At 44.3% G+C, this 24,461-nt stretch overlaps 2 protein-coding genes across 2 annotated transcripts in view; one reads left to right on the top strand and one right to left on the bottom strand.

Moving 5' to 3' along the window:
- LOC106565121 (laminin subunit beta-3) overlaps window positions 1-20,954 on the bottom strand; it is a 41,339-nt gene extending 20,385 nt beyond the window's left edge. Inside the window, exons 1-8 of the mRNA XM_014131873.3 lie at window positions 20,106-20,954; window positions 19,826-19,877; window positions 19,457-19,611; window positions 6,796-6,910; window positions 6,622-6,695; window positions 6,307-6,498; window positions 6,068-6,131; window positions 5,651-5,838 (exon numbers count right to left, since the gene is read on the bottom strand). Of these exons, the coding sequence (XP_013987348.2) occupies window positions 5,651-5,838; window positions 6,068-6,131; window positions 6,307-6,498; window positions 6,622-6,695; window positions 6,796-6,910; window positions 19,457-19,611; window positions 19,826-19,850 (813 nt within the window). The 5' untranslated portion in view covers window positions 19,851-19,877; window positions 20,106-20,954. The remainder of the gene's footprint in view (window positions 1-5,650; window positions 5,839-6,067; window positions 6,132-6,306; window positions 6,499-6,621; window positions 6,696-6,795; window positions 6,911-19,456; window positions 19,612-19,825; window positions 19,878-20,105) is intronic.
- A 2,125-nt stretch (window positions 20,955-23,079) lies between these two features.
- LOC106565122 (G0/G1 switch protein 2) lies at window positions 23,080-24,161 on the top strand. The gene is made up of 2 exons (XM_014131878.3): window positions 23,080-23,182; window positions 23,334-24,161. The coding sequence occupies exon 2, from the start codon at window positions 23,353-23,355 to the stop codon at window positions 23,701-23,703; it is 351 nt and encodes a 116-aa protein (XP_013987353.1). The 5' UTR covers window positions 23,080-23,182; window positions 23,334-23,352; the 3' UTR covers window positions 23,704-24,161.
- Window positions 24,162-24,461: the final 300 nt, after the last annotated feature.

The following is a 24,461-nucleotide window of genomic DNA, read 5'->3' as shown; positions in this document are numbered from 1 at the left end:
TGGTCTGTGGTGTGTAATGAGAAGCAACCAGACGCTGCACTTGACACATTTATGAAATGAGTTACAGTAATTTCCGGACTATTAAGCGCACCTGAATATAAGCCGCACCCACTGAATTAAATGTTTTTATTTATTTTGAACATAAATACGCCGCACATGTCTATAAGCCACATTGAAACAAATGAACTTTACACAGGCTTTAACGAAACACGGCTTGTAACAAAAATAAATAGGCTTTAACGAAACACGGCTTGTAACAAAAATAAATAGGCTTTAACGAAACACGGCTTGTAACAAAAAAGAAAAAATTAGCAGTAAGCTTTAGTTGTCTTTTTGCACTGAGTCAATTCCTCACGCTGCTGTTTCCAACATCTTATTGACTCATTAAGACCAAGCTCCCGTGCAGCAGCTCTATTTCCTTTTCCAACAGCCAGATCAATCGCCTTCAACTTGAAAGCTGCATCATATGCATTTCTCCGTGTCTTTGCCATGATGAGGGTGACAAAATGACTACCGTAATCAGAATGATGGGAAGTTTGAGAGCGCTCGATTTAATCTAAACAGTAAACAAAAAAGTTGTTTGACCTTAACCCATTCGGCAATTTCATTGGTCTAATGAAAGCTTCATGCCGGCAAAAAACTGAGCACGTCACAGAATGTGTTTTTTGGAGAAAAAAAATTTGAAAGCGGGAAAAATCCATATATTAGCCGCGTCATTGTTTAAGCTGCGAGGTTCAAAACTGGGGAAAAAGTTGCGGCTTATAGTCCGGAATTTACGGTACTCCAGTTACTAATAAGCATGCACCCATTAAGAAAATGACTGTAAAAACGGTTAAATCCCAGGTATTGATGAGGAGTTGAAAAATGTTATGGTTAAGAGGGAAGAGGCAAAAGGAATGGCAAATAAGTCTTGCTGCATAACCGATTGGCAAACCTACTGCAAATTGAGAAATCATGTGTCTGAACAGAACAAAAATAATAAAAAACTATACTATGAAACAAGGATAAATGATATAAAGAATTATAGTAAAACGCTTTGGAGCACCTTAAATTACATTTTGGGCAAAAAGGCAGACTCAGCTCAATCATTCATTAATTGAATGAGATAGCTCATTCATCACAAAACCCACTGATATTGCCAACTTTAATGATTTTTTAATTGGCAAGATTAGCAAAATTAGGCATGACATGCCAGCAACAAACGCAGAACCAACACATCCAAGTACAGTGAGGGAAAAAAGTATTTGATCCCCTGCTAATTTTGTACGTTTGCCCACTGACAAAAAAATGATCAGTCTATAATTTTAATGGTAGGTTTATTTGAACAGTGATAGACAGAATAACAACAAAAAAATCCAGAAAAACGCATGTCAAAAATGTTATAAAATTATTTGCATTTAAATGAGGGAAATAAGTATTTGACCCCTCTGCAAAACATGACTTAGTACTTGGTGGCAAAACCCTTGTTGGCAATCACAGAGGTCAGACGTTTCTTGTAGTTGGCCACCAGGTTTGCACACATCTCAGGAGGGATTTTGTCCCACTCCTCTTTGCAGATCTTCTCCAAGTCATTAAGGTTTCGAGGCTGATGTTTGGCAACTCGAACCTTCAGCTCCCTCCACAGATTTTCTATGGGATTAAGGTCTGGAGACTGGCTAGGCCACTCCAGGACCTTAATGTGCTTCTTCTTGAGCCACTCCTTTGTTGCCTTGGCCGTGTGTTTTGGGTCATTGTCATGCTGGAATACCCATCCACGACCCATTTTCAATGCCCTGGCTGAGGGAAGGAGGTTCTCACCCAAGATTTGACGGAACATGGCCCCGTCCATTGTCCCTTTGATGCAGTGAAGTTGTCCTGTCCCCTTAGCAGAAAAACACCCCCAAAGCATAATGTTTCCACCTCCATGTTTGACGGTGGGGATGGTATTCTTGGGGTCATAGGCAGCATTCTTCCTCCTCCAAACACGACGAGTTGAGTTGATGCCAAAGAGCTCCATTTTGATCTCATCTGACCACAACACTTTCACCCAGTTGTCCTCTGAATCATTCAGATGTTCATTGGCAAACTTCAGACGGGCATGTATATGTGCTTTCTTGAGCAGGGGGACCTTGCTGGCGCTGCAGGATTTCAGTCCTTCATGGCGTAGTGTGTTACCAATTGTTTTCTTGGTGACTATGGTCCCAGCTGCCTTGAGATCATTGACAAGATCCTCCCGTGTAGTTCTGGGCTGATTCCTCACCGTTCTCATGATCATTGCAACTCCACGAGGTGAGATCTTGCATGGAGCCCCAGGCCGAGGGAGATTGACAGTTCTTTTGTGTTTCTTCCATTTGCAAATAATCGCACCAACTGTTGTCACCTTCTCATCAAGTTGCTTGGCGATGGTCTTGTAGCCCATTCCAGCCTTGTGTAGGTCTACAATCTTGTCCCTGACATCCTTGGAGAGCTCTTTGGTCTTGGCCATGGTGGAGAGTTTGGAATCTGATTGATTGATTGCTTCTGTGGACAGGTGTCTTTTATACAGGTAACAAACTGAGATTAGGAGCACTCCCTTTAAGAGTGTGCTCCTAATCTCAGCTCGTTACCTGTATGTATAAAAGACACCTGGGAGCCAGAAATCTTTCTGATTGAGAGGGGGTCAAATACTTATTTCCCTCATTAAAATGCAAATCAATTTATAACATTTTTGACATGCGTTTTTCTGGATTTTTTGTTGTTATTCTGTCTCTCACTGTTCAAATAAACCTACCATTAAAATTATAGACTGATCATTTCTTTGTCAGTGGGCAAACGTACAAAATCAGCAGGGGATCAAATACTTTTTTCCCTCACTGTATAACTGACCAAATTATGAAACACAAGTGTTGTAATTTTGAATTCCGTAAAGTGAATGTGGAAGAGGTGAAAAAAATGATTGTTGTCTATCAAAAATGACAAGCCACCTGGGTCTTGACAATTTGGACGGAAAATGTGTGCCCTCAGGCCTGGAGGGAAGCAAAAGTCATTCCACTACCCAAGAACAGTAAAGCCCCATTTACTGGCTCAAATAGCCGACCAATCAGCCTGTTACCAATGCTTGGTAAACTTTAGGAAAAAATTGTGTTTGACCAGCTACAATGCTAGTTTACAGGAAATAAATTAACAACAGACGTTCAGCACGCTTATAGAGAAGTGCATTCAAACATGCCCATTCAACTGACACAAATGACTGATGATTGTCTGAGAGAAATTGATAATAAAAAGATAGTGGGAGCTGTTTTGTTAGACTTCAGTGCGGCTTTTGACATTATCGATCATAGTATACTGCTAGAAAAATGTATATGTTATGGCTTTATACCCCTTTACACTGTGGATTGAGAGTTACCTGTCTAACAGAACACAGAGGGTGTTCTTTAATGGTAGTCTCTCCAACATAATCCAGGTAGAATCAAGCATTCCCCAGGTTAGCTGTCTAGGCCCCTTACTTTTTAAAATCTTTACTAATGACCTGCCACTGGTTCTGAGTAAAGCCAGTGTGTCTATGTATGCGGATGACTCAACACTATACACGTCAGCTACTACAGTGAGTGAAATCACTGCAACACTTAACAAAGAGCTGCAGTCAGTTTCAGATTAGGTGGCAATAAATAGCTTAGTCCCACATATTTCAAACTAAAAGCATTATATTGAGACAAATCATTCACTAAACCCTAAACCTCAACTAAATCTTGTAATGAACAATGTGAAAATTGTGCAAGTTGAGGAGACTAAACTGCTTGGAGTAACCCTGGATTGTAAACTGTTATGGTCCAAACATATTGGTGCAACAGTAGCTAAAATGAGGAGAGGCCTGTCCCTATTAAAGTGCTGCTCTACCTTCTAAACAACAATATCAATAAGGCAGGTCCTACAGGCCCTAGAGGGACTTGGGAAAATTACAACTGGCCCAGAACATGGCAGCATGGCTGGCCCTTAAATGTACACAGAGAGCTAACATTAATAATATGCATGTCAATCTCTCAAGGCTCAAAGTGGAGGAGAGTGACTTCATCACTACTTGTTTTTGTAAGAAGTATTGATTGTTGAATGCACAGAGCTGTCTGTTTAAACTACTCTCACACAGCTCGGACACCCATGCATACCCCACAAGACATGCCACCAGAGGTCTCTTCACAGTTCCCAAGTCCAGAACGGACTATGACAGGCGCACAGTACTACATAGAGCCATGACTACATGGAACTCTATTCCACATCAAGTAACTCACGCAAGCAGTAAAATCTGATTAAAAAAAAATACAGATAAAAATACACCTTGTGGAACAACGAGGACTGAAGAGTCACAAACACAGGTACAAACACACAGGCTAACACACATACAAACACACTATATACACACGTACACCTGGATTGTGCGTAGTAGTAGAGTAGTGGCCTGAGGGCACACACTTAATGTATTGTGAAATCTGTTGGAAAATGTATTTTAATGTTTAAAATGTGTATTATAATGCATATTACTGCCTTTATTTTTGCTGGACCCCAGGAGGAGAAGCTGCTGCCAAGGGGATCCATAAGAAATACAAATAAATATAAATACAAACAGCATATAAACACTAAATAGGTCAGGACCCTATGATGGAACAGAAATTAATTATTTAGGCTATATTATTTCAATTATTTCAAGGCTATAGCCTACAAAGAAATACATTGAAGCATTTGTGAGCGCTTAATGTCAGGGACATTAAGCGCTCAGCATTTAAACATTTTGTTGTATAAAATCATTTAAATCTATAAATGGTGCATATAGGTTGTGACCTACTTAGAATTAAATATAAAATTAAGCAAAAAATGTCTTATTAGGCTCAGTCTGCAGTGCCTTTGAATTCATTTTTAGAAACGCCAGTTTGGACAGAGTTTGTGGTTTCAGGCTCATGCGATGGTGCCCGGAGAACAGGCCAGTAGCTAAGAATATCCTCTCCTCGCTTGCAGAACCCCTAGGGATGCTAAACACCCTTTTGTCCTCTCTTGCCAGGCTGGGCAGGGATGCAGAGTTTTTGTTTTCTTCTATAGGTAGGTCTAAAAGGTTTCTAGGCAAAATAACCCGTTCAAAACGGAAAGCGCCTTAAAAGTTGGAATATGCCTGGCCTATTGGGCCAAAATCAATTATGGCTTATTGTATAGATGATAATAGAACAAAAATGAGGGAAACTTTTAAGGGATCTGATTTTATGTTTATAAATACTTTGCTACAATGACACACTTCATTAGCTACCCACCTTGTTCCTTTCTTGTAACATGTGCATGTAGTAAGTACACCATCATGCTTTTGGAATGGGTGTCTTTTCAACTCCATGACTAGCTAAAGCAAGTGGCTATAGCAGCACACAAGTAGACTACAAATGCATGCTGGGCCGGGCATGACCTGAGCACATGAAGTGAGCGCTATTGGAGTGATGTTGGAGTGGGCGAGAAGGCCGATGCTCCATCCTTTGGGAATCTCGCTCCACGCTCCAGTCAAATTGGGCACGCTCAGCTCCTCGCTTCGCTCCGCTCACATACTCTGGTTGGGTATAGGCGGTTGGTAATAGTCAGACAGCGGTTGGCCTGTAGATGTGTGTTGTATGTGTTAGGTATACTGTAACTGTGTGTTAGGTGGTTGGCAGTGGTATCATACCTGTGTGCTAGGTGGCTGGTTGGCAGTAGTATCCTGCAGACAGCGGTTGGCATGGCCGTGGCAGAGGCAGGTGCCCATCACTCTCATCTCTCTGAGGGCATAAAACAGAGAGGGGGTGCGGCCGGGCAAGCGAGGCATAGCACCCAGCTCAGTCAACTTCACCCGCAGGCCTGTCAATCCGGACACCTCTGGGGACCGAGATAGAGCTGTCAATCACTGGGCAAAGCATCTCATTGGATCAGGAATGTTCAATCATGAAAGGTGTAAGTGGCTCTGGAGGAGAGCACTTGCTAAATGGCTCAAATATAATGTATAAGGACATTATATTGTCCATAGTAACAGTGGGTGTTGTCCATAGTAACAGTGGGTGAGTGTCATGGATGGGTAAGTGTATATGGTTGATTATGTTTATCTTACCTTCAATCTTCTGCCCATTGGGGACGCTGATGCTAGAGAACTGACGCAAGGGGCTGAACTGAATCTGTATAATGCAATGAGGAAAATCAAAAAGGGAAAGAGCAGAACATTTCCTCTCTGGATAACACAAAATATCATGGGGATTTCCTCCAGTTTCCAACGTTGTTACCCCGTTATCTCATAAACCCGACCCTACACTATGGGAGGCAACTGTCTGCCTAGGGAGAATACTTCCTTACGGTCTGGTCCTGGTAAGAGTTAGCGGGGACAGGGGGGAGGGTGTAGCAGTAGGTCTGGTCCAGAGAGCGTGGCGTAGTCATGGCAATGCCAGGGAAGGCCGAGCGACAGTCTGAGGCCATGTAGTGGGACGGTTGCCAGGTTTGACCATTATCCAACGTCCTCTCCACCACCAGCGCACTAGGGTGGGGACCCTGTGTATAGAGGCAACCGGAAAATCAGTCCATAAGATTGTACAGCATTTAAAAAAAGACAATTCTGCCCCTGCACATTGGAAAAGCCCTGACCATGCTGCTGCTCTGGCAGCTGGGTCTTACCTTGAAGGTCAGAATGATGGTGTCCAGCTGAAACAGGTTCTGTAGGTCCAACTGTAGGGTGACCGGACTCACATCTAAAGAAACATAGGTTGTCTTTATTTGGTCGGTCACAATAAGAACGTTTTAGGATGGGTCACTCACGACATGTGTCCTGTAGCTTTGTAATCCCCTCACCTTTCCTGGCCTGCCACCACCTGTTGTGTCCAGCGGTGGACAGAATGTTCTGGATGGTGTGAGCTAACTGACTTGATGGGTTCCTGGAGTCACAGGTACAGCACTTCATCCTCCACTGAGAGAGAGGAAGAGAGTTAATACTACTTCGCATAATTTACTGTATATACGGTCATGCAAACAAAGCATGTTTGATTTCTAAAGATACTTAAATACATCTAAACCAGACTAGATTGGTTTATCATTAACGATAATGGCTGTGCTATAATGGCTGTGCTCTGCCCTTGGTCTTATGCAATATAACCCAGAACTGTAACAGTACACACACACACAGTTTGTGTTTGTTCATGCATGCGTACGTGTGTGTCCCCTGACCTCTTTGTAGAGAATGTGAGTTATTGGTCAGCACACATTCAAACAGCACACGATTCGTGGGAGGTTTATATGCCTTTACTTTGACAATAAATCCTAATTTCAGACAAATATGGACTGAGGGAACGTGAGAGCAATCACACAGCAACAAGACAGAACAAGGTATCAGTTCCTCCTCCAACACAATGGAACCACTCACAACGACCAATGTGCAAGTAAATGTTCATGTGGATCTTCCCACAGACACCATAGATAACACTGAGGTAAAGCCATGATATCTCAAATCAATACAACACTGATGGGAAGGCTCTTGTGTAACACTAGTGAAGTGGTTTTTCTACGTGCATTATGTGACCCAAGATCACTTGGTCCACACACAGGACTAAAGTCTGCAAAAATACTACAGTGAATACTGTAGTATTTACAGTTAACTATGGTATAAATATTGTAGTAAAAGAAAACTGTAGTATATGCTATAGTAATTCATGTAGTGTTTTTGCAGACTGTAGTATACTGTAATATTTACTGTTGTGTTTTTGTTTTATTATCTTTGACATATAATTTCGGGAAACCTACTGGAAAAATACTAAAAGACCAATTTTCCATAACCTGTAGGTATGTAGGACTGGGGTCTGAACAGCTAGTTCAGCACTTCGTTTCTTTTCTATAACCTGTAGAGTTCCCACTAACGGCTGTCACATATTAAGATATTGGGGAGGGTAATGGGCAGGGTATTTGCAAATAAGATACTGTAGTATTTACTATAGTAAAAAAATGTGTCGTGTTTTTGCGGACAGTTGTGTATTTGCGGATTATCTATTTTTTTTATAATACTTTCGAATTCACTATAGTATTTTACAGTATATTACAATGTTTTATAATAAGTACTACACACAACATCCGCCAACATCCTTCTACCACCCCTTGCAATCAAAATAATCACCTATTTTAAACAAATATAGAACAGCCACTCCTCCCCTCTCTACTACAACAACCTCCAACCCCACTACCTATACCTCCAATTGCTCTCCCCTCCAACCCCCTTGTCTCCACTACCCTACACCTCCATCTCAGCTTGCCCTGGTCGGAGCGGGTTGGGACTTGGGCTGGAGCAGTTACTTGGCCTGAGTCAGGCTGGCTGGGCTCTCTAGTCTGTCACAGAGGCCATGGCTTTGTACCCCACCGGGTGAAAGGTTACACTGGAGGTTTCAACACCAGCTATGGCCACTGTCAATCTGTCCAGCTCGCTCGTTCTCTTTTTATTACTCTTGTTTTCCCTCTCCAGGCACCATCGCATGAGCCTGTAGCCACAGACTTTGGCCAAACTGGAGTTTCTAAAAATGTATTCAAAGGCACTGTAGACTGAGCCTAACAAGGCATTTTTTAGTTTCATTTGTATGTAATTATAAGTCACAGCCTATATGCGCAATTTATAGACTATAATGATTTAATACAACGAAATGTTTAAGTTAACATATGGAATTGTTAGAAGATGGTCATACCAAGGATTTCTTAGCTATTTGATTTTGAATTTTAAGACTCCTTAATGTATCAGAAGAAAACATTACAACATTATTGGAGGAAACATTGTCTCTCTCTCTCTCTCTCTCTCTCTCTCTCTCTCTCTCTCTCTCTCTCTCTCCTCTCTCTCTCTCTCTCTCTCTCTCTCTCTCTCTCTCTCTCTCTCTCTCTCGTTTGCTTACTCACTCTCTTTCTTTCTCGTTCTGCCGATTCCCCCCCTCTCTCCCTCCAAACCACGATTTCAAAAGTCAACAGGCAAGCTGCTGATTTCGTCAAACAAACGAAAATCTGTCTGCACACATGCGCCCACACACGTCTGCACACATGCGCCCACACACGTCTGCACACATGCGCACACACACACACACACACACACACACACACACACACACACACACACACACACACACACACACACACACACACACACACACACACACACACACACACACACACACCACACACACACACTTACTGCAGATTCAGTGTATAAACACATTATTAATACACTGTTAAAGACATAACTATGTCCACTAATGTGTGAAGTATAGTCCATGTTGTATAACAACTTTAAGACTGTAATGTCAATTGGATGGCAATGATGTGATAATATTATTAATGTCTTCTGGTAAAGTCCCTATGAATTGTTCCCTAACCAATGGTGTGGTAAAGAGGGAAATATATTCTCCTGTACTATATGGGGAGATGCATGCCCTGACACAATGGAAAAGTTCAGAATTCAACAGTGGGTTGGAAATCGACACCCTTGATAAAGATGAGCAAAAATGGCTGTATACAATAAGTAATTCAAATTCTCATCTATATTGTATCCTATGGGACTCCCAATCACATCCGGCCGTGATTGGGTGTCCCATAGGGCGGCTCACAATTGGCCCAGAGTCGTCTGGGTTTTGCCGGGGTAGGCCGTCATTGTAAATAAGAATGTGTTCTTAACTGACTTGCCTAGTTTAAATAAAGGTTAAATAAAAATAAAAATGAAATGGTCTGACAAACACCGCTCTAGCTCTGTCACCTTTCACCACAGATGTGGAAGAGGGAAGGGTAATATTGGCGGATGCAGTGGATTTTGATGGGAATTTTTTTATTATGTTAATTAGATTTCCACAGGGTTAATTTAATACAATGAAATGTTGTTTAAATGCTGAGCGCTTAATTTCCCTGACTGCCTACCAGCCTAGCATGTCGCACTCGCAAGTGCTTCACAATGTATTTCCTTGTAGCTAGAGTCCTGAAATAATTGAAATAATATGACATAAATAATTCATTTCAGTTCCTTCTGACCTATTTAGAGTGTTTATAAGCTGTTTAATATGACGTGTAACCTATTTGAAATTATGAGTGCTTCTAACATTCACCTTCTCATGTTTATTATAATACTTTTCATTGAAATCATATGATTTGGTTTAAATACTTCAAAACCAATGGTAGGTCCAGGTCACAAAAATGGATGGGTGTCATTGTAAATAAGAATTTGTTTTTAACTGACTTGCCTAGTTAAATAAAGGTTAAATTTAAAAAAAATAACAGGAGTGGTGTGCAAGCACTGATGAGCCGGATTTTTGACCGCTCAACTCCGCTCACATTCTCTGGTTGAAGGCCGGAGACTGAGATGGCCATTGCACTGTATATCCCATGCAAAAAACAAATCCACTTTCAAACCAACAACTCCGGCCATCAGAACCACTGTGTTATCTAAATAGATTAATCCATTCCTTTTGAGATGTTGTCACGTCCTGACCATAGAAAGCTTTTGTTTCTATGGTAGAGTAGGTCAGGGTGTGACTGGGGGGTTAGTCTAGTTTATATTTTCTATGTGGGGTTCTAGTTTGTTTTTTCTATGTTGGTGTTTTGTATGATTCCCAATTAGAGGCAGCTGGTTATCGTTGTCTCTAATTGGGGATCATACTTAAGTAGCATGTTTTCCACCTGTGGGTTATGGGATATTGTATTTTGAGTAAGTGTATGTAGCACCTCTGTAGTTACGGTTTGTTGTTTGTTTTTGTTAAGTTTCACTATTAATAAATTATGTGGAACTCAACATTCGCTGCGCCTTGGTCCGTTTCTACAAACGAACGTGACAGAATATCCCATCACACCAGGACCAAGCAGCGTGCTACAATAGGGAAAATAAGTTGGACCTGGGAGGAAATAATGGAAGGAAAGGAGATCCTTCCTTGGCAGGAGTCACAGCAGATGCAAGGAGATAATGGAGGACAGCGACGACGACAGGGTTCGCGGCCACAGAAAGCCCAAGGACAACCCCAAGATTTTTTTGGGGGGGGCACACGGGGTGGTCGGCAAGGTTGAGGGGTGAGTCAGAGACCGTCGAGGAGTTATTGGATAAATTGGAGGAGAGTGAACGGAGGGGAGAGTTAGAGACCTTCGAGGAATTGTTGGATAAATTGGAGGAGAGTGAAGCGAGAGAGCTGTTGATTTGGCGTAGTATGCACGGCATTCGCCCTGAGGAGCGTGTTAGCCGTCCAAGGCCACCTGAGTTAGGTCCCCATACTCGTCCTGAGAAGTGTGTTAAAGTTCCGGTACAATTGAGGCCGGCAATACGCACCAGGTCTCCAGTGCGCCTTCACAGCCCGGTACGTCCTGAGCCAACTCCCTGTACTCAACGTGGGGAGAGTGTTACCGGTCAGGCACCATGTTTTGCGGTGATATGCACAGTGTCTCCAGTGCGCATCCACAGCCCGCTGTGTTCTGTGCCAGCTCCCCGCACTTGCAGTGCGAAAGTGGGCATCTGTCCAGGATGGGTGGTGCCGGCTCAGCGCGCCTGGTCTCCAGTGCACCTCCTCGGTCCAGGATATCCTGCGCCGACTCTACGCACTGTGTACCCAGTGGGCCTTCACAGCCCAGTGTGTCCTGTGCCAGCTACCCGCACTTGCCGTGTGAAGGTGGTCATCTGTCCAGGACGCGTTGTGCCAGCTCTACGCTCCAGACCTCCAGTGCACCTCCACGGTCCAGTACATCCTGCACCAGACCCACGCATCAGGCATCCAGTGCGCCTCCCCAATCCAGTACGTCCTGTGCCTGCTCCTCGCGCTCGCCATAGGTGCGTGTCAACAACCCGGTACCACCAGTGCCGGCTCCACGCACCAGGCTTCCGGCGACGATTCCCAGTCCAGTGCTTCCGGCGACAGTTCCCAGTCCAGTGCTTCCGGCTACAGTTCCCAGTCCAGAGCTTCCGGCGACAGTTCCCCGTCCAGAGCTTCCGGCAACAGTTCCACAGTCCAGAACCTCCAACGACGGTCCACGGTCCGGAACCTCCTGAGACGGTCCACGGTCCGGAACCTCCTGAGACGGTCAATGGTCCAGGACCTCCAGCTCCGAGGCCAGAGTCTTCTTCTGCGTTGGTGCCCAGTCCAGGCACAGCGTCCAGTCCCGCTTCATGGCCGGAGCCTTCCCTTGCGCCGATGCCCAGTCTAAGCACGGCATCCAGTCCAGCTCCAAGGCCAGAGTCTTCTTCTGCATTGGTGGCCAGTCCAGGCACAGTGTTCAGTCTGGGTCCATGGCTGGATCCGCAGGATGAGCGGGTTCTTCGGCCCGCACCAGAGCCGCCACCAAAGCTGGCGGATCCATGGGATGAGCAGGTTCTTTGTCCTGCACCAGAGCCGCCACCGATACTAGACACCCCCTCTAACCCCCCCCTTTTTGTTTCAGGTTTTGTGGTTGGAGTCCGCACCTTTGGGGGGGGGGGGGGGGGTATTGTCACGTCCTGACCATAGAAAGCTTTTATTTTCTATGGTAGAGTAGGTCAGGGCGTGACTGGGGGGTTAGTCTAGTTTATATTTTCTATGTGGGGTTCTAGTTTATTTTTTCTATGTTGGGGTTTTGTATGATTCCCAATTAGAGGCAGCTGGTTATCGTTGTCTCTAATTGGGGATCATACTTAAGTAGCATGTTTTCCACTTGTGGGTTATGGGATATTGTATTTTGAGTAAGTGTATGTAGCACCTCTGTAGTTACGGTTCGTTGTTTGTTTATTGTTTATTGTTTTTGTTAAGTTTCACTATTAATAAATTATGTGGAACTCAACATTTGCTGTGCCTTGGTCCGATTCTACAAACGAATGTGACAGATGTGTGACTTGGTGGGGGGAAAAAAAGTTTGATTTCACCTCATTTTAACATTTTGTCATAAAGAGCACATGTTCAGCTTAATTTAAAAAAAGTGTTTTCCCAACTCAAGAGGTTTTAAAACTGTTACAGGGTTGACGATTTAATTTTCAAATCAGCCATAAATCCCCTTGTGACAGGGGAAATGGAAGTTTGTTGTGTGCAACAGGGAGGGGCAAGTGCATGCAAGCTTCAAATATTTCTAGCCTGTCTATCTATGGGTTACAGGGTTGACGTGTTATGCTCAACCCACTCAGTTTTCCACCACAAAACACCAGAAAATGGCCAAAATGAGTAGAACCAGCTTTTACACAATGATTTTACTATTAGATGTTAAACGCTTCTTTTGAAACATTGATTTGTTTCACCATATTAAAACTAGAGTTCGGTTCACATAACAGGGTTGACCTAAAAATGAGGGACGGGTTTTTTTTTTAACTTTAAAATGAATCACTAATCATGTTAAATAAATAACAATCTTCAGAAAATATTTTGTCAAAGCAAGAAAATAACCAGGGCTTTACAGTCATGGTGAAAACTTGGAGAAATGTTGGGGTTAAGTGGGTTCAAATCTTCCTGCCAATCAGAGGGTGCGCAGAGGGATATGTCAAAACGCAGAATTCTGTCACTTTAGCAAGTCTTTATTCATATCACAATTCTGAATGATTGAATTCTCCATGTGGTCTATATTAAAGAGCACTTCATTGAATGTAATAGGCTTTTCAAATATTGGTACACAATTTCTAATAAAAATATCAAAGGGCCTCATTTTGTGGAACAACCTATATGCTCTGGCATCAGCCCTGACCCTGGTCTGTCAGTGTGTCTATTTCTGAACCAGTGGTCAGTACTCAGAGATTGACCACAAGACAGAGATGCTGAAAGGACAGCACTGTTCATTGTTTGAGTGGCTTGCTAAGACTTTGAGTGAATATATCATTGGTAGTGAACAGCATTCTGGCTATTCATTAATTACAGAAAGAACTTCCCAATTCGTCAGAACACAACCAGCAGCATCAGATGGAACACAAATTATAATAATTGTAAAAAATAAAAATAAAACAATCCCACATATTGGAGAATTCAGATAAATGCATGCATCCTTCTAGCTTAGGCTTCTAGCTTTATAGCTTACAAAGGCAGCCCATTTCTGATCTTTTGCCCAATTAATTGGGCAAAAGACCTGATCTGATTGCTCAAAAGACAAATTAGTTAGAAAAAAACCTATTGGGTTACCTGTGTAAACGCAGCCTTTTTTTAAATACAGTTTGGTATAGTCTGCTTCAGACACAAGACTCCCTGGACCTGGTCAGTGTCCAGCCAATCAGTGTGCCCCTTAGGCTGCAGGCTGCTAAGGATAATATGGAGAAACTCTGCCAGACCACTGGAATCTGACCAGAATAGATTAGTCTGCCAATGTAGCAGCCTGTATCAAAGTTTGTTTGTATGGCCAGCTGGCTGGCTTTTTGGACCAGAGGAGAGACACTAAAGCCACGGAGGCATGGACCATGGTACCACGGGGAGAGAGTTCTGGCCTGGGCTACTCATGGTGCCCTCCTTCTGGTAGCCCCTTATTGGTACCTTTTTTATAATTATAAAGCCATCCAAATTGAATCCGATTTCCATGGTGGGTGGACTGATGGCAATATTTGATTCCCCATTTTAAATGTCTGCATTACACTCACTGTAGGAGGCTGCTGAGGGGAGAACGGCTCATAATAATGTCCGGAATGGAGCGAATGGTATCAAACACCTGGAAACCACGTGTTTGATGCATTTGATACAATTCCACCTATTCTGCTTCAGTCATTAACAAGAGCCAGTTCTCCCCAATTAAAGTGCCACCAACCTCCTGTGCTGTATATCTCTCCAAAATTTGAACTGTGGAAAGGTACTACACAGGGAACAATGGATAATTCTATAAATAAAGAAAAAAATGTAAACAGAAAATATATGAGTAAAAATCATAGTATGAAATTAGGTCACAGAGTGGAACCTGATATGGTTAGTAGGCTCGACCTGGTCTCGTAGCCAGTTATTGGCTAAGATCCCATCCATCCTTGAGGACAATGGGACCAGCCTTGCCTGTCTCATCTCTGATTAGTTCATACCAAACCCTGATGGAAAATCACTTTGAGCCATGTTGGCTTGTTGCTATTGGCAACTCTCTGGCAACTGCCAGTGCCAAGGGCGTGTCAAGGGTAGAGGAGAGTGTTGGGCAAGAGAGAGGAGTCTCGCAGTCTCACTGTGCCAAACCAAATCCAAAAATACATCTGTCAGCACTGGACAGGAAGGCCAAGCCTCCTATCCACTCTATCACCTACTGTATCCTTTCTTCTACCCCTCTCTCTATCCCTCTCTTCTATACCTCTTTCTGTCACACCCTGATCTGTTTCACCGGTCTTGTACTTGTCTCCACCCCCCTCCAGGTGTCGCCCATTTTACCCTGTGCATTTATACCTGTGTTTTCTGTTTGTCTGTTGCCAATTTGTCTTGTCTCATCAAGCCTACCAGAGTTTTTCCAGTACTCTTGTTTTTCTCTCTAGTCTCTGTTTCATAGTTTTCCCGGTTTTGACCATTCTGCCTGCCCTGAGCCTGCCTGCCATTCTGTACCTTGTGACACTGCCCTGGATTACTGACCTCTGCTTGCCCTGACCCTGCCTGCCGTTCTGTACCTTTCGGAATCGGTTCTGGATTACTGACCTCTGCCTGCCCTTGACCTGTTGTTTGCCTGCCCCCTGTTTTTGTAATAAACTTTTGTTACTTTGAACTGTAGCCCTCGTCCTTCCATCTCATAACGCTAATGTCCGAGCTTACCCGAGTTCCCCCGAGAGTCTCCGAGGTCTACCGACTCACCTTTTTCGGAGCCGATGCAACTCGGCAGAGCTAGGCTATCTCCAGCTGAATGCTTACGCAGACTTAACACCCAGAGTTGTCTGTATTGCGGAACTGCCGGTCATTATGTGTCATCCGGTCCTTTAAAGAGACCAGGATCATCAGTAAGTATGAGTACACTGGTGGGCCATACGGAGAGTTTTTCTTCTGCCCTTACTCGCACCCCTCTCCATACCATCCTGCTGTGGGACGACCAGTCTATATCTCTCTGGGTTCTCATTGACTCTGGGGCCGACTAGAGTTTCATGGACGCCACCCTGGTGTCTGAGCTGGGCATCCCCACTCAGCCCCTCTCCAGTCCTCTGGACGTTAGTGCACTGGATGGGCGCTCTATAGGCAGGGTTTCCCACAATACTACTCCTATCCACCTGCGTGTGTCCGGAACCACAGTGAGTCTATACAGTTTATGCTCATCAAGTCTCCTCAGGTTCCCGTGGTATTGGGGTTTTCTTGGCTCCAGCGCCACAATCCCCTTATCAACTGGACTGCTGGTACTATTGTGGGCTGAAACCCGTTCTACCACGCCCATTGCTTGAAGTCTGCGCAGCCTGCCCCAGGACATCTTCCTGTGGGCTCAGAAGAAGCCTTGAATGTCTCTGCCGTTCCCGCGGAGTACCAGGATCTCCGGGAGGTTTTCAGCAAGGCCTGGGCCATTTTGCTTCCTCCGAATCGATCCTATGACTGCGGGATCGATATTCTCCTGGGCACTACACCACCCCGGGGATGGCTGTATTCACTGTCGGGTCTGGAGACCAAGGCTATGGAGACATACATCGAGGATTCCCTGGCTGCAGGGGGTATCCGTCCTTCTGCCTCCTGGAGAACCAGCTGTGTGTCAAAGCCAAAAAATGCGAGTTCCATTGCTCCACCATCTCCTTCCTTGGATACATCATCACTGCTGGGAATGTACAGATGGATCCGTAAAAGGTGAGAGTGGTGGTGGATTGGCTCCAACCCACATCCAGAGTGCAGCTGCAACGTTTCTTAGGATTTGCCTATTTCTATCGCCGATTTATCCGGAGTTACAGCACCCTGGCTTCCTCCCTGTCAGCACTCACCTCTCCCGAGGTTCCGTTCACGTGGTCCCCAGCTGCTGACTGGGCATTCCTGGACCTTAAGCACCGCTTCACCACAGCTCCCATATTGATCCATCCGGACCCGTCCTGTCAGTTCGTGGTGGAGGTAGACGCTTCGGATGTCGGAGTGGGGTCAGTCCTTTCCCAGCATCCCGACCTAAAGCTGTATCCCTGTGGCGCCTTCTCCCATCGCCTTAACGCCACGGAGAGGAATTATGATGTGGGGAATCGAGAACTACTCGCGGTGAAGATGGCCTTGGAGGAGTGGAGACACTGGTAAGAGGGGGTGGAACTTCCATTCATAGTGTGGATGGATCACAAGACCCTGGAATATCTCCGCACTGCCAAGTGTCTCAACTCCAGGCAAGGTCGATGGGCTCTGTTGTTCACCCGGTTCAACTTCACCATCTCCAACCGCCCGGGGTCTAAGAATGTTAAGCCGGACGCGCTTTCATGCCGCAATTGCCCCGCTTCTACACCCTCGAACCCCGATAGCATTCTTCCTACCTCGTGCCTGGCGGCTACTCTCGTCTAGGGTATAGAGAACCAGGGGGGGGCCGGCTAACCGGATGTTTGTACCCAACGCTGCCCGCTCCCCGGTCCTGGAATGGGCTCATTCCTCCAGCCTTGCCTGCCACCCTGGCTCCCGTTGTACCCTGGCCTTTGTGCAACAACGCTTTTGGTGCACCATGCTTCCAGACGCCTCCACGTTCGTCGCCGTAAAGCTTGTAAAGCCTACCATCGTTTTTCCCGTACTCCTGTTTCTCTCTCTAGTCCCGGTTTTCTAGTTTTCCTGGTTTTGATCATTCTGCCTGCCCTGACCCTGAGCCTGCCTGCCATTCTGTACCTTTTGGACTCTGCCTGCCTTTTAACCCGTTGTTTGCCTGCCCCCTGTTTTTGTAATAAACTTTTGTTACTTCGACACTGTCTGCATCTGGGTTTTCCTGAGGTCTGATACTTTCTCTCTCTTCTAATCCCTTTCCCTCCCTCTCTTCTGTCCCCCTCTCTCTCTGTCTTCCGGTACACTCTGTGGGGGCATGACGGACACCCAGCCCAGCCATTAAAGGGTCACTGGCATAAGTGCCACTCCCTTGACACTGAGTGATAAAGCCCTGGCAAACTGTACTGCTCAACTCCCCCTCTGTCTGCAACTTAGCTCATCTTCCGTCAGGACATTCCACAGATCACATCACCAGGGCCGCCCCCCTTTTGAAGACCTTTAGATCGACCCCCCCCCCCCCCCCCCCCCAGAAAAGCTGCGAGCAAATGCGGCCTCTCATGATGAGTTCAGATGTTTTGTGGCCCCCACTCCATCAGAGTTGTCCATCCCTGGTCTACGCTATCTCCCCTGTACTGAGTTATACAGAGCGTGTCAGAGAGATAGTCAATGCACAGCCACACCCTTCGGACATGATTCAACACACACAGTCATACAGTTACAGTAGATCCAGTCTAGACAAGGTTCTATGGCCTGGTGCACCTCTCTCCACACGCCCAATGTTAAAACATCTTTCATGTTTGTGTGATCAGCACAGTCATCCAGTGAAACACAATCACTTTGAGTAAATATCAAAAACACAAAAGTGGTGAAGTTTCAAAAACTCAAGGCAGAACCCACAACCAGCAGACAGCAAGAAAGATCTACAGTCTGGTGTGTCTGTGTGTCTGTGTGTGTCTGTGTGTCTTTGTGCCTGTGTGTGCCTGCAGATACATACTTGTAATTGTGAGTTTTAAGAGCAGAGTGACTGATACCTGCCCTGCCCAGCAACACCAGAGGGTGTGGCTCAGATGAAAGGCTCGACTGTAAATCAAACAGGCAGCAACACAAATTAAAACATAAATACTTTTCCTTTCTTGTCCTTTTACCTGGTTTTACCTCCCTAGTTTGTCATAAACAAAAGGATGTTTCAAACTTGTCCCATAAATAAACCTACAATAATACACCTACAGTAATTCAACAACTAAAGCATTCTGAGAAAAGAAATGTGCTTATGTCTTTTTTTCCCTGTCAACACATTATATTTTATTTTCTTTATTTTCAAATCGAACAAATAAATCCCCATCCAACGTTTTTCTCTTCAGGAACTCAGCAACCAAGACTGATGTCAAATGTAGTTGCAACATCTGGCATCTGTGTGTCTCTGGCACCAGATCCAGACAATTTCACAAATTACACCAACCAGTTCTCCCCTGACCCTCTATCCATCCACCCTCTCCCTCCCCATACCATCCATGCACCCTCTGCCCCCTGGTCTCCTACTGAGCATGGTCAGCACAGAGAGCAACAGTCATGCACCTCCAATTTGGACATTGTGTGCGTGCGTGTGTGTGCTTGCATTTGTGTCTGCCTGTATGTTTTGTCTGTCCCTCGGTCTTCTGTCTTTATACATGCAAGTCTGTCTGTCTGTCTGTCTGTCTGTCTGTCTGTCTGTCTGTCTGTCTGTCTGTCTGTCTGTCTGTCTGTCTGTCTGTCTGTCTGTCTGTCTGTCTGTCTGTCATGTTTGACTCCATAAAGTTATAGCTGCCCTACAAACCTGAAATGTTACACATTAAAACCCTGGTGAACAACTCATAACAATTAACAGCTATTGCCCCACTTTTCTCCCATCTCTTACAGTGCCTCCGGTGTCTTTCATAGCAATAAGAGTAGGGCCTTACCTGTCCAAAGTAGGTGCAAAAGACCTCAGAGCCGGCAAGGCCGCAGGTGGAGGAGGCATGAAGCTGACGGTCCCTACCGAGGAGCAGGTCTCCCATAGGGGGGTAACAGGCCCCCCGAGAACAGTCCCTCTGGGTCGCAGCCACTGCCGTCAGGGCTGGGGGAGGAGATAAATTCATCAATCAATTCATCATTATCATCACAGATAGAAGTATGAACCCAATAACATATTTCCTCACATCCTACACGAAACTATCGCCACAATCTGAATGTTAAGACTAAATCAAAAAACATTTGATATAACTGTAACTCATTGATCATTTTCAATTAGAAATCAAGGAAGTGCTAACACAAATATCGTGGGCACATACCTGCTAACTGGAATAAAATCCACATCTTTGGTTCCTACTATGAGAAATTCTTCTAAAGACAAAAAGGTCAATAAACAATACAGCCAACAATACAACAAAAAATGTCAAAGGTCAGACATTCACGACAAAGACTAGATCATTGGTTGGCTGAATAATTGGGAGAAATTACCAATACAGTAGGTGGCTACATGAACACATAACATTTTGAATTACATTGAAAATAAAAAAGTCAAATAACTGGTGGAAAGTGAAATGTTAATCCATGGAGGTGAGGACTCACCAGCTGTAGGTGTACGGACATAGACGCGGGTGTGTGAGCGCTGCTCAGAATCTGTCTAAGTGTGTGTGGGTTCTTGGCTGTATCCTTATAAACACTGTCTCACCTGGGCCTCGCGATACAGTGTGTCAGAAAGGTAGCTGGCAGACACACGCCTCCCCTCCGCAACCCCAACCTGCTGGGATGAATACATCACCCCTTAATTGGGGAGGACCTGTATGTGCTAATCGCTGGAGTGGAATCAGTGAAGGGTATCAAATACATCAAACACATGGTTTCCGTGCGTTTTGATGCCATTCCATTCGCTCCGTTGCAGCCATTATTATGAGCCGTCCTCCCTCAGCAGCCTCCACTGGAAAACATACACACGCGAGATACAATCTCACGTCGGACATCTATCAACAACATATTCTTCAAAAAAGGGAGGCTCATCCAAAACGAACAGTGGAGCGATCAACCACGCTGAAGAACATAAACAGTTCTCTGTAGCGATGTGGTAAAATATAGTTGTGGATCAGTGGTTGGGTCAGCAGCTTGTCTCAACAAGATTAGCCTAGGTATGCAGCGATTGTTTAAGATACAACGTGCAACAGAATCTCTGCTCATCTGCCTGTTGAAAGCCATTGTAAATTAAGCCATTGTTATCTTCGGCATGCCCATCTGAATCAGTGTCTCCACACACATACACACCTCTAAATGTATATCCTGCAGGCTGTAAAACGGATTGGCACCACTGTGTGGTAACCCTGACATTCTGTGTGTTTTGGCGTGTGGCAGTAAATGTTGATCACCACCTGTGTGTAATAAAACCTATACTCAAGGCTGCTGAATACACACACTGTTTTTCTCCATAGCCACCGTAGCTTCCGCGTATCCCTAAGGTAAGGTATCCATGGCAACAACAGGGTATAATTTTAGAGGGGGGGGGGGGTTCTAATGACTAAAGACCACAGAACGTGACGGTCCTAGCCCCCCTTCCCCCACCCCACGACTCAACATAGAATTGGCAACGCAGTCATGACACGTCGAATGTTGTATTTACAAAGCAGATTTCACCCTGGGAAGATTACAATAGCCTAGAGGTGCAGTTTTATCACAACCAAAGCTATAGCCACTTTTAAAGCACATAGTAGTAGTCTCAGTCTAGCACTGCCTTAGTGCAGTGAATGCAGTACGGTATATATTAGACTTGCATATACTTGTCTCTGTTTAATGTGCCCTGTGCCTTGCTCTGTCTGTGGTTAGACAACATGATGTAAAGGTCTGAATAATGAGAGACAGTGTGTCCTTCTGATTATATACACACAAACAGCAGTATGGTGTTACTGTGCGGAACAAAAACTACTACTCATCTCAAATGACTATATACTATACCAAAGCACATCAGAAGTCACCAACCCTCTGTAATGGGAGAACAGGTCTGAATTGCCAAATGGCCCAGGACTCACGGTTCAAAACAAACAAACAAACTGCAGAGTTTCATTCCAAATTGCTATATATAAATGTTCTGAAATGTTGTTAAATTACATTTTATTGTTTAAAAAAAATTCTGAAAGAGATTGGTGTGTTTTTTCACTATCTAATAATGGCATGGGGTTGTTCAATGACAGACATGTATTTGTTTAAAATCACTTGAACGTTTGAGACAAACAAATAATCATGTTTTGTTTTTGCCAAATGCTATATATCCGCCTCACTCTCAGAGAAATAGGTAGTACTGCTAGGTTTTACACAGTCAAATGTAACAAATAACAGAAATGTTTTATGAAAGAAATGTACAAATTATACATTTATGCCATTAATATATAAAACATATTTTACAAAATTCTGTACGGTAATATGAGATCTGTATGTAAAACATTTTCATTTTACATTTTAGTCATTGAGCAGATGCTCTTATCCAGAGCGACTTACAGTAAGTGCATTCATCTTAAGATAGCTAGGTGAGACAACCACATATCACAATCAAATATACAGGATATGAACATTATATTCCAGCTAAACAATGGATATATAGCGTTTTTCATACACATCTAAAATCTATTAATAAAAAAATCTGAGAACAGTAATATTTTACACACAACTGAAGGTACCCATAAGAAATTAGTTCTGGTGAAAAAACACAAATGTGAAAAAAATGGGTGGATGTAGCGTTTTGGATATAAACGACAAGTGTAAGTGGCCACTAATACAAGGTCTTCATTAAACCCCTCATTGTGGAGCGAGAAAAAAAACATTCACATGCTTTAACACTGGCCAAGAGTCCTCTCGTTTTCCACATTTCTGGTTCCCAAAACTCACACATCGCTCAAATTCATAGGGAATTATGTATGACTGGTCCAGTCATAGTCATGCAACAATAACATTGGTCAGCTGCAATCAGCTGCAGTCCCAAATTAGTCACAGTTTGCTCAGCAAGTCGTGTGTGTGTGTGTGTGTGTGTGTGTGACTGTGTGTCAGTACAAACAGAGTTCACAGTGTATGCAGACGTGATGGACGTGACAGTAGAGTGAATGGGTTTTTATGGCCTTTGACTTAATTGAAACTGGCCCACGTGACAAGCTTAACAATTTTATACATAACAATGAAGCACTTTAGCTTGTACAATATTTAGCTGAATGCTGTTGTACATATTTGAATGCTGCTCTAAAAAAGATTAGGCAGGGTGAGTACTTTATTTTATAGTAGATAAACAACCAGGTATTGAAGATGATAATTGAACAGTAGCCTAATAATCAACCGATGAAAAAAAGTTAGCTTATTTCTATGTGATTAATCGAAACGAACACCCCTTGGCTAAATCTGGTACCAGCTGCTACAAAAAGGCACAGAGACACATACAGGCCACACACATACATAAGCCATACTTTACAGCTTGGGTGAGAGAGTTTGAGTCACTATTGTAACACGTAGCTCACGTTCTGCTGGGCGGCGTCTAGCGTCACCGAGTGGGAGTGGATTAAAAGAGCCAGGTCTTTATAAACGAGAAGCTGCCATTGATTAGTGCTCAAGCTTCACAGGACGCCCTGGACTGATAAATACAAAAAAAAAAAAAGACTAGATCAACCTACTTGAATAAAGTAAGTAGCCCACCATTGCACGTGATTGTCCTGCTTTTTCTCGCGTTGACGTTGTGATCATTAAAAGTGCTCATTTGTTACAATTTACAACTGCATGCGTAAAAGGTAACACCTGTGACTAAAACTCTCTTCTCTCCCCTGTCAAAATCAGACAACATAATCCATCCGGAATGGACACCATGCACGAAATCATCCCCTTCGCTAAGGAGATGCTGGCGCAGAAGCCCAGCAGGCGCATGTTGAAGGTGTACTTGGTGGGCTCCGTGATTGCCTTCTTGGGAACGGTTCTGGGCCTGGTGGAAACAGTCTGCCAGCCCTTCTCCTCCGGGGAGCCGCTGGACGCCGAGCTGGCTCTGCTGATAGCCCGGGAGCAGAAGACACTGGAGGAGGAGGAAAGGAGACAGGAGGAGGTAACAATAGTTTCAGCCACCGAGCAGATCACCATTCCCAAGAAGCTGCTACAGGCGACCGGGGTTCAGAGATGCGCTGGTGCTGTCAACCGACTGCACGCCGGGTCATGAGCGTCCCAGGGCCAGCGCCAAAACACTTACATATTTAAAAGGAACTGAATTAGTCCTTGCCACGCCAAATACGGTGCGCTACATACGCACTCGAAATAGCTTCACAAGACGAATGAATGGCAACCTCAAGCAGTCAACAGAAAAGTGGTCTGACTGTGTGTGTTTAACTGCGCTTCGCTGTTTTGGGTAGCCCACGTTGACGGGTCAGGTGGAATCCCACAAGCTTAAGTTTGAGTCCCGGGTGGCAGGAAGGCGAAAGATCCGCTGTCAGTCTCACAGTCGGATAATGAGAGCTCGCAGGGCCGCTGCTGTGCAGGCAATGGCGTATCTCAAGCTGCCCGGGTTCCATCCATGTTCCCAACAGTTACATTTTTGTATGAGCCTTTTAAAAGTGCTATTTTGTCAGTGCTGTAAATATGTTAATGTTTTGCTACTCAATAAATTAATATTTGTATTCACATTGTCTGATGGTATTTTTCCGTAGAGCGGGATGAATTTTTAAGCACCCAACTATGAACACTTTCACGATCAATTTTGTAATACAAAAAATGAGTGATACTCCTAAGTAATACACCTCTCAATCGTGGCTCTTTTCCCTTCTTGCACCACACCAACAGCCACTAGAGGGCGCCTTCATACTGGGTAAGCAGAGGGCCCCAAATGCAGCCTATAATAATGATCCCTATTGCCATTCTTCCTTCCCGCTATTTCCACACCTTGAGACAATCATTGAACTAGACGTGGTCATTGAACTTTGC

This window comes from Salmo salar, chromosome 12, assembly GCF_965601325.2.
Source record: "Salmo salar chromosome 12, fSalSal1, whole genome shotgun sequence".
Lineage (NCBI taxonomy): Eukaryota > Metazoa > Chordata > Actinopteri > Salmoniformes > Salmonidae > Salmo > Salmo salar.
Note: the sequence above shows the minus strand (reverse complement) of the source record. Positions and strands in the feature narration are given on the sequence as shown.